An 18,385-nucleotide genomic window follows, 5' to 3' on the forward strand; every position below is an offset into this window, starting at 1 on the left:
GCCGACATGGTGAAACCCCATCACCCCTCTCTACTATTTGCCAGGTGTGATGGCACACGCCTGTAATCACAGCTACTGGGGAGGCTGAGGCACTAGAATCGCTTGAACCCAGGAGGCAGAGGTTGCAGTGAGCCGAGATCCCACCATTGCACTCCAGCCTGGGGAACAGAACGAGACTCTCTCAAAAATAAATAATAAAATGAAAATCAATTTGTATATTCCACTTGCAGAACCCATTTAAAAAAAACTTTTAGTCTTGGGTTAAAGGTACCATATAAGGGTTGACACATTTAAACAAAGCAATACATATTCACACCATCTCAGTCATCCACAGTAAGAAAGAATATGAGATGTTTTTCAAGGGGCCGGCACTGGGAAACAAATTTATTCTTTTAAGTTAAAAGATGACAGGTAATGAAATGTACACAATGCTATAGACTATACGCTGTATTCCCTAACAACTATAAAATACACACATCTAAAGATTATTTCTGCAGTGAATGTTACATCCAGATGGACATTTATAGCAACTTAAAATGAGCTACATGTCTCTGACCTATTCTAGTCTCCATTCCCTCAGAATTTGCCTCCAAATGAGAATTTATTCACTGAATTAAGGCAGCTTTATTAGAGACAGGGAAAAATCCATTTTCAAAATTATGTATGACTTATTCGGTTTAGAGAGAGGTGACATCTGATGGCCCTCGGTGTTAGATGATTACCAGTATACCACATGGCAGCAATGCTAAAATGCAAAGAAAATACTACATTTGGCTGGGCACGATGGCTCACATCTTTAATCCCAGCACTTTGGGAGGCAGAGGTGGGCAGATCACCTGAGGTCAGGAGTTCGAGACCAGCCTAGCCAACAAGATGAAACCCCATCTCTACTAAACTACAAAAAATTAGTCAGGTGTGGTGGTGCATGCCTGTAGTCCAAGCTACTTGGGAGGCTGAGGCAGGAGAATCACTTGAACCTGGGAGGCAGTGTTTGCAATAAGCTGAGATCACACCACTGCACTACAGCCTGGGTGACAGAGCAAGATTCCCTCTCAAAAAAAAAAAAAAAAAAAAAAAAAAGATTTATGAGCAATAAAGGATATAACCTGATTTAGAGATTCTATAAAAAGATCAGAAAACAAAACACCTAAAGATAAAATGAGATTTACACTTCTTATCATCAGGATAGTCCAGTCCCCCAGGATTGTAAATAAATACAGAATGCATCCCAGCTGACATTCTCAACTACTGGCAGGGAAGAGACTTATAGGGATGTGAATCCCGTTTCTAGAAGTCAAAGGATATGTTTAATAATACCAGAAATGTACAAAAAGAGAAATGCAGCATGTACCTGTCACTAAATCCGAGGCCATTTTCTCAAAAATTGAACAAGGGGAAAGGTACAAATTATTCTTAAAATGTCCTTAAAGCCTAAAAGTCACAGAGAAGTAGACTTCCAAACTAATTTTTTTAAGAAAACACAGTTAAACCCCCCCTTTTTACTGAAGAAATGGATTACAACTTAGATTAATTGCCAAAAGTCACACAAATGACAGATCCAAGAGTTAAAAAATTTCAATAGTATTAAAAAGTCTCTTAGGGCTGGGCCCAGTGGCTCATGCCTGTAATGCCAGCATTTTAGGAGGCCAAGGTGAGCGGATCACTTACTCAAGAGTTCGAGACCAGCCTGGCCAACATAGTGAAACCTCGTATCTACTAAAAATGCGAAAAATTAGCTGGGCGTAGTGGCACATGCCCATAATCCCAGCTACTCGGGTGGCTGAGGCAGGAGAATCACTTGAACCCACGAGGCAGAGGTTGCAGTGAACCAAGATCCTGCCACTACACTCTAGCCTGGATGACAGTGAGACTTTGCCTCAAAACAAACAAACAAAGGCTCTTAGAATTCTTGACTCGTAATTCCACACTTAGGTATCTTAAGGAATAAGGAACTAGGACAAAGCTATTCATTACTGTGTTACATCTGACTTTTCTCATGATATCAAGATAAAGGAAACAGTAGTTTTGATCCTCAGGATACAAAGACTGGAAGAAGACAGCTTTATTAATATATGGAGAACCTGACTGGTATGAGAGGGATTCAGTAGTACAGGAATTGGAGATGAGTAAGGGTACAGGCAACAGAGTAGGAAGGACTTGAGTTGATTTGTATTCCCAGCTTCCACTGAGGACAGCTCTTAAGTTCAGCCTTTTGACAACTCTGGCAACTTGCTACAAATTGCCAGTTCCCCGTACAATCCACAGTTGACTTAGTTTCGCTGTTCTATAAAGATACAACTACCAATTGTTAGAACTGTGTCCTGTAACAGGTAAATAAGATGATTTTAAAAGGTAGATCTTGCACTTTGGGCGGCAGGCAGATCGCTTGTACCCAGGAGTTTGAGAACAGCCTGGGCAACATGGCACAACCCCATCTCTACAAAAAATACAAAAATTAGCTGGGTGTGGTGGCATGTGCCTGTAATCCCAGCCATTCAGGAAGCTGAGGTAGGAGGATTAATGGAGCCTGGGAGATAGAGGCTACAGTGAGTCACACCACTGTACTCCAGCCTGGGCTACAGCACAAATAAGAAAAGGTAGATCCTTATTACTAAGGTAGGTAACCTAATTGTCTAGGTATTATAAAATAATTACATATAACCCTAAAAATTCCACTTAGTAACTTCTTAAAGTCAACCTGGCCAGGCACGGTGGCTCACGCCTGTAATCACAGCACTTTGGGAGGCCAAGGCGGGTGGTTCACCTGAGGTCAGGAGTTCGAGATCAGCCTGGCCAACATGGTGAAACCCTGTCTCTACTAAAAATACAAAAAATTAACCAGGTGTGGTGGTGGGCACCTGTAGTCCCAGCTACTTGGGAGGCTGAGGCAGGAGAATTGCTTGAACCTGGAAGGCTGAGGCTGCAGTGAGCCGAGATTGTACCACTGCACTCTGGCCTGGGTGACAGAGCAAGACTCCATCTCAAAAAAAAAGAAAAAAAAAACAGTCAGCCTATGAGTTGAATAAAAGCTATTAAAGAATAAGTTTACTTAACTATTCCAGTTACTATGAAACATATTGAAGTATTACTCATTTATTATAATCAGAATTATCACTATTTTTACCTGTTATCTTTCCCTGGATACATCTGAGTATATTCAACTCTGTATTTTTTGGCAAAAAGCATGAAGGCATTCATTGGTCTTTTGCACTTATTAGGAGAAGTGGCACTCACAGTCCCTGAGCTGTGGTTTTTAACAGCTTTAGCATACAAAGAATTGGAAGAGAGCTGTGATGATCCAGGTGAGCCACAGTTTTTACTGAATCCAGATCTTGCAAAGTCTTGACCACCAGGTCCTCCACAAGACAAAGATGCACGACGCTGGCGAGCCATACTACTTAACACATAAACTGCGGAAGAATCCATAGGTGTGAAGTCATAGCTATAAAATTAAAAAAAAAAAGTAAGATTTTAATTCCATTTAGAATTCTGATTTCTAAAAAGCAGGTTTAAAAAAAAAAAAAAAACCCTTAACATGATTGGAAATTTCAGTGCATATCCCCCTGTATCATGTTACCAACACTAACAACTTTTGCCACTGATAGTTGCTTATAAAATGAAATCTGTGTATGTGCCAACTAAAATTAATTTCTTTAAAAAAACCTCTGTAGATAATACAAAAGCTTAAAAAAGACTTTGAACCTCCCAAAGGAATGTTATAATCAGCATACTTTATTCATAGCAAGTAACTCCTCCAAATCCTACACAACCCACTTATTTTTATTTTAAATTCATTTCTGGATAAATGTGACAATACAATTTCTTGGCCTATAGGCACCCAGACCTAGAAAATTAAAATGGAGTGGCAGGCAACATATCAGGCCTAAGGACTAAATACTACAGAAAACAAAAGGTTGGGAAAGGGCAATGAAAAGCTGTTAAATGTGGCTAAAAGAACTTAAGGCCAGGCCTGGTGGCTCACGTCTGTAATCCCAACAGTTTGGGAGGCTAGGGTGGGTGGATCACCTGAGGTCAGGAGTTTAAGACCAGCCTGGGCAACATGGTGAAACCCCATCTCTACTAAAAATACAAAAATCAGCTGGGCACGGCAGCACATGCCTGTAATCCCAGCTATTCAGGTGGCCGAGGCAGGAGAATCGCTTGAACCCGGGAGGCAGATCATGCCACTGCACTCCAGCCTGGGCAACAGAGTGAGACTCTGTCTAAAAAAAAATCAAAAACAAATAAATAATTAAAGGAACTTAAAATGCCCAGTAATCTGGGTCATTTGTTTAGGTAGAGAGCCATACATACATCACTCTCCTGAAAGGGCATCCATGAACTATAACATAGCCTAATAACATAAAAAAGTTCATTGTAAAAACCCGCCTTTCTCAGGAAAGGCCACATTTTGTTCTGTATGTTCAGTTTACATAGACATGGAAATAAGCTAAAGAATTCTCTTGTTCCAGCATTAACTCTTTCTGCCTATAGTACTTTTCTGTCTTCTTGGCAGGAAACCTTTTATTCAGCTTCTAATCTCAACTTAGCTCCTACTTGCTTCTCTGAAACAGAAATTCCGGTAATACATCAAAATAGGTTAACATTAGCTACACGAATACCATCTGCCTAAAGGTAAAACATGAGATTACAAAATTCTAAAGATAGATGGAAACAGCCAAAGGAATGAGGGTGGTCCATGCCACTGACTACACACAGTAAATGACTTTTACCAATTATCAAGTACATGATGTCTTTTTTCTGAAAGTATTGCATGAAATAAATGTACTTAAACTATGACTCCAAAATTACCTCATAAATGCTTAGCAATCAGTATTATGTCAGGAAAGCAATGTCTGCTTTCTAGGTTTGCAGTTTTTGTAAGGTATCTTCAGCCCCTCCCATACATAATTTAGAAAAATAGCAAACTTTAGCACTGACACAAAATTACCCATCTCTACTGATGGAAAATGATTACAACTTTAAATGCCAAAAGATACTGGGTAAGCTAATTACTAAAATTTGAAAATTCCACCATCTAGTGGCACAAATATAACTATCATCTACTTCCATTACAGATACAACTTAAATCAGTTTTAAATATTCAGTCACAAAATTCAATGACTATTACTGTAGCAGTAATGACATAGAGTATCTTTAAAAATAGCTTCATCTTTTGCTATACTACCTTAGGTAAGCATTCACTCTCTTCACTAAAGCACCCGTACCCAAATGTGCCTTTCACAGCTCTACTTTGTGTACATGCCATTCCCTAAGCTTAGAATGCCCATTCCCACTTCACTGTCTGATCACTAGTCTTAATGGCAAACTCCACAATAATGTACTGCCTATTAACCATGTCACAGATATTAACTTACTTAATCCTTCCAATATTATCCCCATTTTACAGATTTTTTTTAAAGGAGCCATAGAAATATTAATTTACTCAAGCTTCCATAGCAAATCAATTGCAAAGCCAGGATTTGAATCCAAGCAGTCCAGATCGAGCTCACGTTCCTAACAGGCTACACTGCCTCTCAATCAGCATGTACATTTACTGTATAAATTTACTAATCCATTTCCTTTTCTAGACTGGAAGCAAAGAGGCATGCCCATTCTTAACTCATTTTTTAACCAATTCTGAAAATAATAATGGAAAATTTCAATTGAGTTCAAATTCCAGCTAGTAATAAGACCTTGGCCAAGTTAAACAAACCCTATAGCCTCAGTTTACTTATCTGTGAAATTATGCTATGCAGTGGTGCCAAAAAGAACAATAAACGTAAGAAACAGGGCAGAAGCTGGCACAGTGTATTATGCCATTAGGGGTATCTATTATTGTAGAATTATCTTAGAATTATCTTAGGTGAGTAGCTAGAGTACTAAAAATTTGTAATCTTTACAAGATATGGGCTTGAATCCTAATTCTGACACTAACTGCCTTTATTTTGGGCTTTATTCCTTAACCTCTCAACTTTACTTCTCTCTGTAAAATGAGGATATAATCTACAAATAGGGTAATTAATATGAAATAAATTAACATTATATACATAGTAGGCACTCAATAAGTTTGTTAAATCATATTACTTGAACAGAAATGTCAACTTCAAAAAGTCAAAAAAACTGTTTTAAATGCCCGAGGCCTAGAAGGTTGGCCTCAATTCTCAAGTGTCTCAGAATGGACTGCTTACAACAGAACCTTGAATTACGTATGAGAACTCATCAACTGATTGCTGACTTCTGATTCTTCCTGAGCTAGACACTACTCACATGTCCTCTGTAAATCATGACCCGAGAGTTTGCTTGGAGCAGTTCCACTTGGACTTTTTCCTCTTCTTACCTCTTTATCTTCTTGCCCTCCCTAGGCCAGGCATCATCTCCCTTAACCAATCCAATCCACAATGAAAATATAGTCACTTTCAGCATCTCAATTTTGTCCTGGTTTCTCCATGATGATACTACCCATTTCCACTCCTTTGCAAGGTGGGTGCTCCTGCTGTTATACTGAAGTCACTCAACAATAAAATGAGACCAATGACTAACGTCATCTTGGGAGTGATTATTATTCAGTGAGATCAAATGGTTAAGAATTAATTTGCTATCTCAGAAAAACAGGAATTAGGCAGGCAAGTTTTCCCTTTTGCTTTAAAAAAGTTTTGTGCTATGTAATAATATGTAAAATTTACATATATATGTAAGTTATGAAGCATACAAATAAAAGAGTGAACCCACAATTCAAATTAAGAATATTTCTAGTATCACTTAAAGTTCCATATTTGCCACTCCCAGAAATAACCTCTCCTGAATGTTTATCATTCCTTTATTTTTTCAATTTTATTATGAAAATATTACTCATAAATACAATATATAAATACTATAGTAGCATTAGTTATATTACTATCTTTCTTAATATGTAAGACACAGTGTTTCATTATGCAGAAATGACTGCTATCCTTTCAAAAGTCTACTTACAAGGCTGACCCTTGACTAATTTCTAGAACTTGGATTTTGAGGGGTCCCATCATTCCCACAACTGAGTGGCTTACTATGCCTAAACTGGATGTACAAACAACAGTTTGCTCTGAATGCCTGCTTTCCTTTTGGAAGTCTGGATTTTGGTATGTGCCAGGCAGAAGAAACCTACGTGACCGCTCTCAATAAAAACCCTAGGTGCCCGAGTGAGTCTAACGAGCTTCCCTAGGAGATATTTCATATATGTTGTCACAGCCCACTGCTGGGGGAATAAAACATGCCCTTAATCCCACTGGGAGAGGATCCCTGGAAGCCTTGCTTCCCCCAGACTTCACCCCACATCTTTTCCCTTTCCCAGTTTTGCTTTGTATTAATATCTTTTTGCCATAATAAGTCACAGCCATGAGCACAACTATGTGCTGAGTCTTGTGAATTCTCTGAGCAAATCATCAAACCTGGGGGCTAGTCTTCAGGGACCCCTGACATAATTATATAATGTGTGCTACATACCATATATAATGGTTATTTTATTTGATATATTTCTAAGGAACATGATTCCATAAAATAGACTCATACTGTATATTTCCAAGACTTATTTTTACTAAACATTGTCTTAAAAATTGATCCATGTCTTAAAGTGTATACCTAAGGTTCATTTATTTTCCACTAATTCCACTATGATTATAACAGAATTCATGGAGTCACTCTCCAGTTAATAAGTATTGACAGTTTCCACATTTTTGCTATCATGAGCAATACAGCTACAAACTTACTTGCACATCTCCTTGAGCATGATTACAAGAATTTACTTCTCTAGGATATATATAAAAGAGGAATGAAATTGCTAATACCTTTACAAGATAAAGCCAAATTATCTTCCAAAGTTTTTCTATCAGGTTACAGTCTCACCAAAACATAGGAGTTATCACTAATCTATATATCCTAAGTATCAGTCATTAAAATTTTGACTCATTTTTCTGGTTTTTCAAAAAAGAGTGTGTATGAGGGATATAATCAAACAGCATTAAGAGTATAAGCTTGTAGACATTTATTGAGCATGTGGCTTGTGTCAGGCCCTATGCGATTTGCTTTTTTAATAATAGTTTCATCCTCATGATATATAAAATATATTAATTAAACTGAATGAAATAAAATCTACAGGCCAGCAGGGACTCTTGGGAATTCTCTAATTAGTGCCCGTACATGCCTATGGATTTGATAATCATCTTAAAGAAAGAATGTATCTTTAAATCCCAGATATCTACAAGCAGACTTTCTCTGGGTTCCTTCTAGGAGCAAGGTGACCAATTGTTCCAGTTTGTCTAGGACTGAGGGGTTTCCTGAAAGCTGGACTTTCAGCACAAAAACCAGGAAAAGCCCATATAAATGAAGATAGCTGACCAACCTTCTGGAGTCAGGACACGTTGGTTCTTGTCCTACTCTGCCGCTTACCAGCAACGTGATCTCAGGAATAACCACTTCCCCTCTCTAAGCCTTTAGATGTCAAGTTTGGCCTATTTTCTACTGTTTGTTAAACCATGCAACTAATGCCCTTGGTCAAAGTAAGTATTAAACAAAGATACAGTTAACTAATATATCAAGAAAAATACAGTTAACTACAAAAAACACAAGAGATGTATAAGCTGTTTAAAAACAACTGGCCAGATACCACAACTTTTTAAATGTAACTATCAAAGCTGAACCATTAAACTCTTGGTCATGTAACGTGTGATATTCTTCCTTATCTAATCCTAAATGTTTTATAAACTCAATTTTCCTATATGACAACTATATGCAAAACTCTGTTAACTATTATACTTTAATTACCTAGTAAGTTTTCATTTCATCATTCTCAAATCTTTAAAGACTGAAATTCCTAAATATCTGACTTAACAACCATTAGGGAAATGAAGGGCAAACTTTAAGAGGAAAATAAAACAAAGAATTAATCCAATATTACCTTTTAAATGTATCAAAAACACCTGAATCATCAAAATTAATGGCATCGGGGTGTCCAGGAGGTAGACATACATCGCCAACATGAACTTCACAACATGGAATGCCATGCTGTACCACAGTCAAGCTTGGATAAAATGATGACCAACCTAAAGTTAAACAATGTTGCATAAAGGATGAGGACTCACAGAAAGCACCCTACTTCAGAACAGACATATCATTTCTATATCTTAAAAATAAAAAGTTATTGCTAAATCTCAAGAGATTCTCTAACACAAGTCATGTATCTTTACAATAAAGTACTAGATAAGTATTTCCTTTCAGCAATGTAAGAGCCCTCTAAAACTAGCTTATCATTCAGCATTTTATTATATATAGGGCTCCTCTATCAATCAGCACTTCCATCAGTCTACAATGACAATAAGTGATAAATGATGACTGAGACCATGAAATAGTTTCTGAATTATAAAATTATGTTTAACATGGTGTTACTATAATAAGGCTCTGAAGAGTGATTCAGGTTTATATCATATTTGGTAACTCTTAATGAAAATGTGATAACCAGATCACTACATTCCCCAAACTATACCAAGATAACAGAAAGTTTATTATAGTATGCTACATGAATCTAAAAATTTCTTACACTCACAGAGTTCCACCTGACTACTGCTAAGATACTTAAGCACCATTAGGTATTATTATAAGCATTCCCTATGGTAGTTTTTTATTTAGTTTGAAAGATGTTTTCCCCTCAAATTATTTTTTCTTAATCATCAAAGCTACAGACATAATTACAGATTTAAGAAGCTTTGTTTAAAAAACGTTACTACAAATGCAATTCAAGCCCTACCTTTATTTTTAACATAGAAAGGGTGGTCCAGCTTACACTCTACGGTAAGTAAACCATCTTCTACTGTACCAGGATCAAAAGTCAACTTCAGTACAGACTCGCCAAATGATACACTTTCTTCATGTGATAACAACTTTAGACCATCAGAACCATAGCCCTGAAAATATATGCATAGCGTGAATGAATTGGAAATATTCAATTCAAAACACTGTGAAGTTCCCATTACATGTAAGACTTTGTGGAAAAGGTAAAAATAACCAAGACAGGATCCCTGCCATTAAAGAGCTTTCAAACCCAGTAGTGAAGAAAGACACATATATAAGTAACTAGACTGGAATAAGCAATTACACTCAAGTATAAATAATGGTGACGCAGTTTAATAAAGAGTTATTAATTCCAAAAGAGAGATTAAGGAGGATTTTCAATTCCAATTGGAACTGAGAATGCAACTTAGAAAGATGGAAGGACATGCCTTGCACCAAGAAATCTGTAATTAACAACTTCTTTGGGGAGTGCTGAGTATTTGCTAAAAATACAAGGTGAGTTCAGATCTGGGGCAAATAAAGGTAATAAAGAGAGGCCAGTTAGTAAAGGCCTCTTAAAGACAAGCAAAGTACTTACACTTTTTGCTTAGAAGGTATTGGGAAATCAATCAAAGTGTTTTCATCAGCATGACTGTCAATTTTTAAGATGATGGTAAATAAGAAGAAACTCTACAGAAGGAAAGATCTCATATTCAATTACTTGAGGATATAATGAGAGACACCTATTATAGACCTGAATTGACAAGTGCAATGGTAATAGAAGCAGACAAATTTAAATTCAATGAATACTGAGCATTTAACACATGCCACATGGTAGGATCTGAAAATACAAACACTAACAAACATGATCCTTACCCTTACATTCACCGAAAAACAAAGGAGACAAACATGCCAAAAGCTTGCTATAGTATCCAAGCATAATTATGCTAACACATGAACAAGGTAATGAGTAAGAGAGAATGACTTAAAAATTTTTACAGAATTAGAATGAAATGAATATAAATGGAAGAAATAGAATAGTAAAAGACTAACTTCATGGTTTTGAATCTGGTAATCAAGAAGGAGGATAATAATAACTTTAACAGAATAGGAGAAAAGTAAGCCAAGAAGATGAAGAAAAAGGTGAGGGCAGTTTTGGTCATACTAAGCTTAGTTCAAATAATTGACTGATATTCATGTAGAGATGTCTAACATGCAGCTGGAAATGTGCAGGTGAAGGTTATAGACACAGACTGGCAAATAATGAAATTACAAAATCTTCTAATTCTCAGGGCTGCAGGAGACCTTAAAAGTAATCCAATCCCATTTTTCAGATCAGGCAGCCAATACTCAGAGGGGTTAACAATCTGCCTAAGATCAGTAACACAGATAATTGCTGGAGAAGCTATAAAGAGAGTCCAGGTTTCCTGACTCCAAGTCCAGAGTGCTTTCCACAGGACACGATGGAGGCACTGCTGACATTATCAGGAGAGAGGAACTGGTGAAGAAAGTGAAGGGGGCAGAATCTTGTCTAATATTCAGCATTGTGGACAGTCAAGTACCAGACCTAAAAGACTGAGAATCAGGATGCTGCCATGCTACACAAATCAAGGGAAGACAATGTCAGGAACTAACCCAATGTGTCAAATATTGTACAGATGTCAAACAGAACAAATAAGGTCTCTCATCCTAGAAATCAGAATAAAGCTAGTAACCTTTGAGACAATTTTTGTAGAGCAGTAGAGGCGAAAGTTAAGACTATTGTGAACTTTACTAAAGTGAAGAGTAAAGCAAGGGGAGGAAACTGAAGGCAGCCAAGACAGGACAATTTTTCTCAAGAGACTTAATAGTGAGACACAGCAGGATCAAAAAAAGAATTTGTACAAGCACATCTCACATGCCCATTTTCTTGCCTACAGGAGAGATGGAGAAATTAAAAATTTCAAAGTGAAAGGTGTCAACTTTATCCTAATATTGCTCGCTACTTCTTTTGCTCATCAACTTAGAAAATGCTAGTTTTAGTAACTTAATATAAAACAGCTTATATAAAGTACCTTACAATAATTGACTGTCAATAATCTATAGGGGAATTAATCACTTTGTAGATTACCTAAGGCAAGGCTTTGGTTAGTTAATTTATTCATTACATACTTCTTTTTTTTTTTTTTTTTGAGACAGAGTCCCGCTCTGTCACCCAGGCTGGAGTGCAGTGGCGCAATCTCGGCTCACTGCAAGCTCCACCTCCCGGGTTCACGCCATTCTCCTGCCTCAGCCTCCTGAATAGCTGGGACTACAGGCGCCCACCACCTCGCCCGGCTAATATTTTTGTATTTTTAGTAGAGACGGGGTTTCACCGTGTTAGCCAGGATGGTCTCCATTTCCTGACCTCGTGAGCTGCCCATCTTGGCCTCCCAAAGTGCTGGGATTACAGGCGTGAGCCACCGCGCCCGGCCTCATTACATATTTGTAATATCAGTTTTCCCCAATGTAAAGTGTATAAAACACAAAGAAGCACCAAGAAATATACTATTTCCCATCCAAGAAAGCATGATAGAAAGGCAAACCTAAAATCAATGCTCCTCCCCATCAGACTAAGCAATGAGTGGTCATAAAAGTTCTCTACCTAAAATGTAAGATGTCATTTAAATATGAAAGTGAATGGAGGATATTTCTGTAGATTAACAACATATCTTGTTTCATTTTGAAAGATTTTGAAAAATTTTTTAAGACTTTTAAATTAACCTTGTGAATGCCCATTTGAAGATCTTCCTCATTATCACAGCCTTCAGCTCTAGCAAAATCTTCAACATCTTGCCATTCCTTATTGCTTCCCTTATGAAAGCACAGTCGTGTGCCTAAGGTTTAGGTAGAAAACAAGTATTAGACATGTGACTGTACTAGACAAGTAAGCTATAGAAAATTCAAGGTTTTTTTTTTTACCTTTCAAAAAACAGTGCCAGACAGTTGAAGGCCAGGAATTGCACCATCCCAAATCATCATCATCTGACAGGGAGGACATGCAGAAAATGCCAGATTCTGACTCACTATTTGCCTATGGAGAAAAATATTATCAACTTTTTTATTTGTTTTTAAAATATACCTTTTAATATCTGTTTTCATCTCACGTCTTTAGGCCCATGCTTGTAGGCGGGTAACTTAATAATTCTAAACTTAGGGAAAATATAACGCCTTCAAAAACTGAAGATTGTCAGGCTATGGGAGAATTTGCTAAAAAAAAAAAAAAAAAAAAAAAAAAACAGACACACACACACACAAAACAAAGTTTTTGGAAGCTTAAGTTATATGCACATTCCCATTAATAATAAACTTTCCTAACACATAGTAGAGCTGTATATAAAATCAAATCCAGATCACTAACAGAACAGTGAGACTATTTCCTATGGGGAAAGTTAATGTATTTCAACTGTTGTGCAAACTTTGTAAAAGTTTAACCTCATAAATAAACTTACCCTTTCATGTCTTACTGGTGTTTCCTCCTTCCAATGGTGATGAGGGAAGGCTGGCTCACTCTTCGAAGAAGAGGACACTGGTGGAGGGCGTGCATAGGAATGTAAACTTTTGCTAGTGGCTATGATGTGTACAGGAGATGATCTAAAATAAAGCAACAGTTTTAACCGTAAGCATAGGTCCTTAAAGTAGATCTTTCCTGTTGATGAAATAACTTCGTATTTAAAATGCCAATGTTATTACATTGAACACATCTATGGTAAACATGAATAAAGACAGCAAGATTTCATTTTATAATCATATTCCTTAACTCCTTATCCAAATTATCCTCACATTTTAGATACCATTTTTTCAGATTTGACAATATATTTTAAATTACTACGGTTTCATTTATCCCATTCATTTTTCTATCAATACATATACGTGTGTATTTCATTCGTGAATGTTAATATCCACTTATGCAGGGCGTCCTATCCATTTCTTTCTTCTACTTTGATGTACTCAGTAACTCCCAGTATGAAGACAGCATTTAAGCTTAATGTAACCAACTCTGAACTCTTTATCTACCAACCACATATCACTGGACAGATAAAACAACTACCTTAAGCAAAAATGCTTAAACTTTTTATAGCAGAGAGCAGCCTATCCACCCTCCTCGTAACTGGACACTATTTCTTGTTTTCTAATACAAACTTGCTGAAAAGCAACTACATATAAGGTCTAGTTGTTTTTTCTCCCCAAGGATCACCTTAAAAAAAAAACTTTATCCCTTCCCCTCTTCTCTTCCCCTCAAAAGTCTCTTTTACCAGACAATGCTCCCTTTAGAGTATATGGAGCTCCCAGGAGCATACCCAGATCCTTCCCTCACAAACAAACCAGATATTCATGGGTGGGGTAACAGAAAGAAACAAGCTTATAAAGGATGATTAATGACATGTACGGACTCAGCAGTCTGGAAAGGAAGCAGAGAGGAAGACAGTCAGGTGGAGGAGGGAAAACCATCTGAAGGTAAGGTCCCAAATCAGGATAATTGTTGAGATGCCAAATAGAGATGTGGTGCTTAATAGAAAAAGTTTATGCATATCTATACTAATACTCTTTTAAAAAGGAGAGGAAGGGCCAGGTGTGGTGGCTCACTCCTGTAATCCCACCCAGCACTTTGGGAGGCTGAGGCGGGCAGATCACGAGGTCAGGAGATCAAGACCATCCTGGCTAACACGGTGAAACCCCATCTCTACTAAAAATACAAAAAACTAGCCAGGTGTGGTCGTGGGCGCCTGCAGTCCCAGCTACTCAGGAGCCTGAGGCAGGAGAATGGCGTGAACCTGGGAGGTGGAGCTTGCAGTGGGCCGAGATTGCGCCACTGCACTCCAGCCTGCGCAACAGAGCAAGACTCTGTCTCAAAAACAAAAAAAAAAAAAAAAAGAGAGAGAGAGAGAGAAAGGACATCTTTCCAATTTTTCCCTTATTTCCTGAGAAATTGTATTAGCCCTTCAATTTCTACTTCATCCTCATTAACATTTTGCATTTTACCTTTCCAGAAATTACTTTTACATAAGGATCTATACTTTGCTTTCATGTTCATATCACTCCTTAAATCAAAAGGCCCTCAGATATCCATGCATTTTAGCATACTCTCCAAGTTTTGATTTCAAATTATATGCTAAATGTTTCATCTTTTGCCCAAAAACTGGCCATCCTGTTATTACACATTTAGATATAAATGAAGTATCAGAGAATGGCCAAACTGCTAAATATTCCTTTTGTTCATCCCTGACTCCCTAATTTTAAAAAGTGAGTTTTATCAGTTCTTCTGTTTAACCACTTAAAACGGAAGTGACAAAAAGTAAAAATAAATCAAAATGAAGAACAATGTGATATTCTAAAATGCATATGGCCTGAATACTCTGTGAAAATTAACATACTAAACATGTCTCAACACTCACAGCATTGATTTCTTCATTTCTCTATCTATGCAGGGGTAATATAAAGTTTTACCTGTCCTCAACTCCTTAACTATACAGTTAAGACTTCAGATATCAAAGCTCAGTAACATAGTTTAACACCCAACAAGAAGCTGCATGAGCAGACAGTGTTAGGAGGCAGGCCAGAGAGCAGAGCATTACTCAAAATGCTGGACAGAATAATACATCCTCAGGGAGATACTCCTTTCTTTATGTCTTATGTTTTTATTTACACTGATTTTCTTCTGAAGGGTTTACACACTTTCCATAAACTGTATTATTAATCCTATGACTCTGCTGTAAAAACTGAAAAAAAGTATTATCTCTAGAGAAAGAAAACAAATCCGATAGTTAAATCGGGTTTTTTTTAAAAAATAATAATAATTTTTAGCTTTTTGACTATTAAGATTACAACGAAAACTAGGACTATAAAGGAAATAGGAACTCTGAAAGGAAGTTTTCTTTCCTATGGAAACAAACATGGAATTAAACTGAAGTTAACTAAATTCAATTTGCTCTAGTCAAGATCAATATCCTGCTAAATACAAGAAAAGCAGCACAACTTAATAGATTACAAGAAAAGTGAGATTTCATACCTAATAAGTTTATTCTTTGGCAATGCATTACACTCAGGAGCACTAACAAAGTTTACAGTTATTCCTACATTACCTAGTATAAAACTCTGGTCTATCATTTCCTACTCACAGGTGTGCAAATATGGGCATTTCTCTCCCTTATAAACTGTCATATTTATCCATTTCTTTTTAGGGATAAACAATAAAGTATTTTCCACTTAGGTCTCCCTAGGCATATTAGCTGGAAGCTTCCATAATTTCATAGCACACTCATTTTCTTAAACTCTGTCTGGATATATGAAACAGTGTTACCCACTTTTAATCCACTTTTGTAAGTTTAAGATTTCAGTATTAGCAAATTTTAGAATTAGCAAACAGGCAAATAACATAAGGCCACATAAACTACGGAAGAAATAAACCTAGACCAAATGGAACCCAACTCAAGTTTGATAAAAGTTTAAAATATAATCTTGATTACAACTCTGCTTCTTTAGACAAATATAATTTTCATTTCTATATGTAGTAAAATTATTTCATGGTCTAATTTATTTTAAACATTTACAAATATTTTTTACTCTATGGTTCTCATTATCACCTTTAATTCTCAAAATATGAAATCATGGTAGTAAGTGAAATAAGTCTTTGATCATTAGATAAGGAGCTTAATTCTAATGACTTAAATTCTAATAATTTAAAGCATTATTACTTTTAAACTAGAAAAAATTTTAAACAAAACCTTTTTGTAATGATAGAATTTTTAAATAAAAATATAATCAATGCTCCTACCTATTGTAAAATGAGCACTGCATCAGTGGACTTTCTGGACTGGTCGCGATATTTGCCAATTCTGTTAGCCAGTCCACCTCATTTTCACGGTAAGTAGTTTCTGGTATGTCTGAGGTATTTTGGTTCCAAGATGGTCTTGTGTATTCTTGATGTGAAACATCTGAACTCAACTGGTACATGCCAGATTGGGTAGGATCACTTTGAACTGCCTGAAGTTCAGGAAGGTCATCTGCAAATATAAGCACACTCAAAATCATAAAAAGGAAATTACTAATACAAGGAACAATATTATAACTGCAGTTAAAAGAGAAGTCAATTTTAGCTAATTAATTTTGAGAGAGGAAAAGCATAAATTTAACATTCTGTTCACAGACTGGAAAAATATGATCTGGTTTGTGTTTTCTGCTTTTTATTCCCCCTAGGTTTTTGTACCTCACCTAGGAGTGACCCATATGCCATTGAGACATTTTTACATTACCAAGTTAATCAAGAAAAGCACATTTTATGTGTGCATTATGTACTTACTAATCACATACTTTAATAACCTGTTATACAGACTATAATGAAAACAATAATTTCCATAATAATATAGATCACATAAATATTTATGCTACTACTTACACAACTCTGTGTTAAAGTATTTCTTTTCACTAATAAATTCTGATCTTGTTAATATTTACTGGTTATTTTTTCCTATAAGTGCATTCTTAAAAGGTAGTTCACAATACCCTTTCAGTTCCCCATAAGACGACTAGAAATATTACCCAAGTACCATTCATGTACACACCAAGCACTATAAGGAACACTGAATTCCAAAATACTGAATTCTTTAAAAAAAATTATATATATATTCTTTTAAAAAATATATATATATTCTTTTAAAATATATATATATATATATATATATATATATATTTTGTATGTATGTGTGTATGCAGTAGGAAAGAAAAAGCATCTTTAAGGCTTAAAAAAAAACAACTCTCCATGAAACACATACTACAGACTCCACAAACCTACTGGGTCCCTTAAATATACAAGTCAAGAAAACTTCTAGTCTCCTCAATGTCACTATAAAAGTATGTATAATTCTATTCAGGCAAATATTCCAGAACAGTCTACTAAAACTGAAATGTCCTAATCTTTAAAAAAAAAGAAAATTGTTTTTTTTGAGACAGGGTCTCACTCTGTTGCCCAGGCTGGAGTGCAGTGGTACAATTATAGCTCCCTGAAGCCTTGGATCCCTGGGCTCAAGTGATCCTCACGCCTCTGCCTCTCAAGTAGCTAGGACTACAGGCATGTGCCCACCATGCCCAGCTAATTAAAAAAAAAAAAAATTTGTAGAGATGAGATCTCGCTACGTTGACCTGGCTGGTCTTGAACTCCTGGTCTCAAAATGATCCTTGTCCTCCCAAAGTACTGGGATTACTAGCGTGAACCATCATGCCAAGCCAAACTGAAATGTTTTAATTAGAAGTACTGACTCAGGATATCCATTGGTAAAAACTGACTTCTTTCATGGAGTCATGAAGGAGCCAAGGAGTTCTAGAACATCACACCAATTTAAAATAATTCTACCCTACAATTTTCATGCTGGTATAGCTATTTCCTTTCCCTCATTGCCTTTGACCAACGTTCATTTACTGCAAAGGGTTCATTTGTTCTGAAGTTCAGGAAATTAACTACTTTTTAAACGAAGTCATAGGTGGAAGGGGCATGTTATTTTACTCCCCTGGGCCCTAAGTTTCTGAGTTCCTCCTTAAACCAAAAACATGATGGAGGAAGATCAACTAC

General features: G+C 36.5%; 1 protein-coding gene across 6 annotated transcripts in view; it reads right to left on the reverse strand.

Annotated features, from left to right (window-relative positions):
* HBP1 (HMG-box transcription factor 1) overlaps nucleotides 1–18,385 on the reverse strand; it is a 33,762-nt gene that overhangs the window by 3,524 nt on the left and 11,853 nt on the right. For all 6 annotated transcript variants that reach the window (XM_050785207.1, XM_050785208.1, XM_050785212.1 and 3 more), the window contains 7 exons: nucleotides 16,595–16,823; nucleotides 13,272–13,413; nucleotides 12,742–12,853; nucleotides 12,544–12,656; nucleotides 9,779–9,935; nucleotides 8,933–9,077; nucleotides 3,125–3,442 (listed from right to left, as the gene is read on the reverse strand). In XM_050785207.1, coding sequence (XP_050641164.1) covers nucleotides 3,125–3,442; nucleotides 8,933–9,077; nucleotides 9,779–9,935; nucleotides 12,544–12,656; nucleotides 12,742–12,853; nucleotides 13,272–13,413; nucleotides 16,595–16,823 — 1,216 coding nt within the window. The remainder of the gene's footprint in view (nucleotides 1–3,124; nucleotides 3,443–8,932; nucleotides 9,078–9,778; nucleotides 9,936–12,543; nucleotides 12,657–12,741; nucleotides 12,854–13,271; nucleotides 13,414–16,594; nucleotides 16,824–18,385) is intronic.

The sequence above is a fragment of the Macaca thibetana genome, chromosome 3 (genome assembly GCF_024542745.1).
Source record: "Macaca thibetana thibetana isolate TM-01 chromosome 3, ASM2454274v1, whole genome shotgun sequence".
NCBI lineage: Eukaryota > Metazoa > Chordata > Mammalia > Primates > Cercopithecidae > Macaca > Macaca thibetana.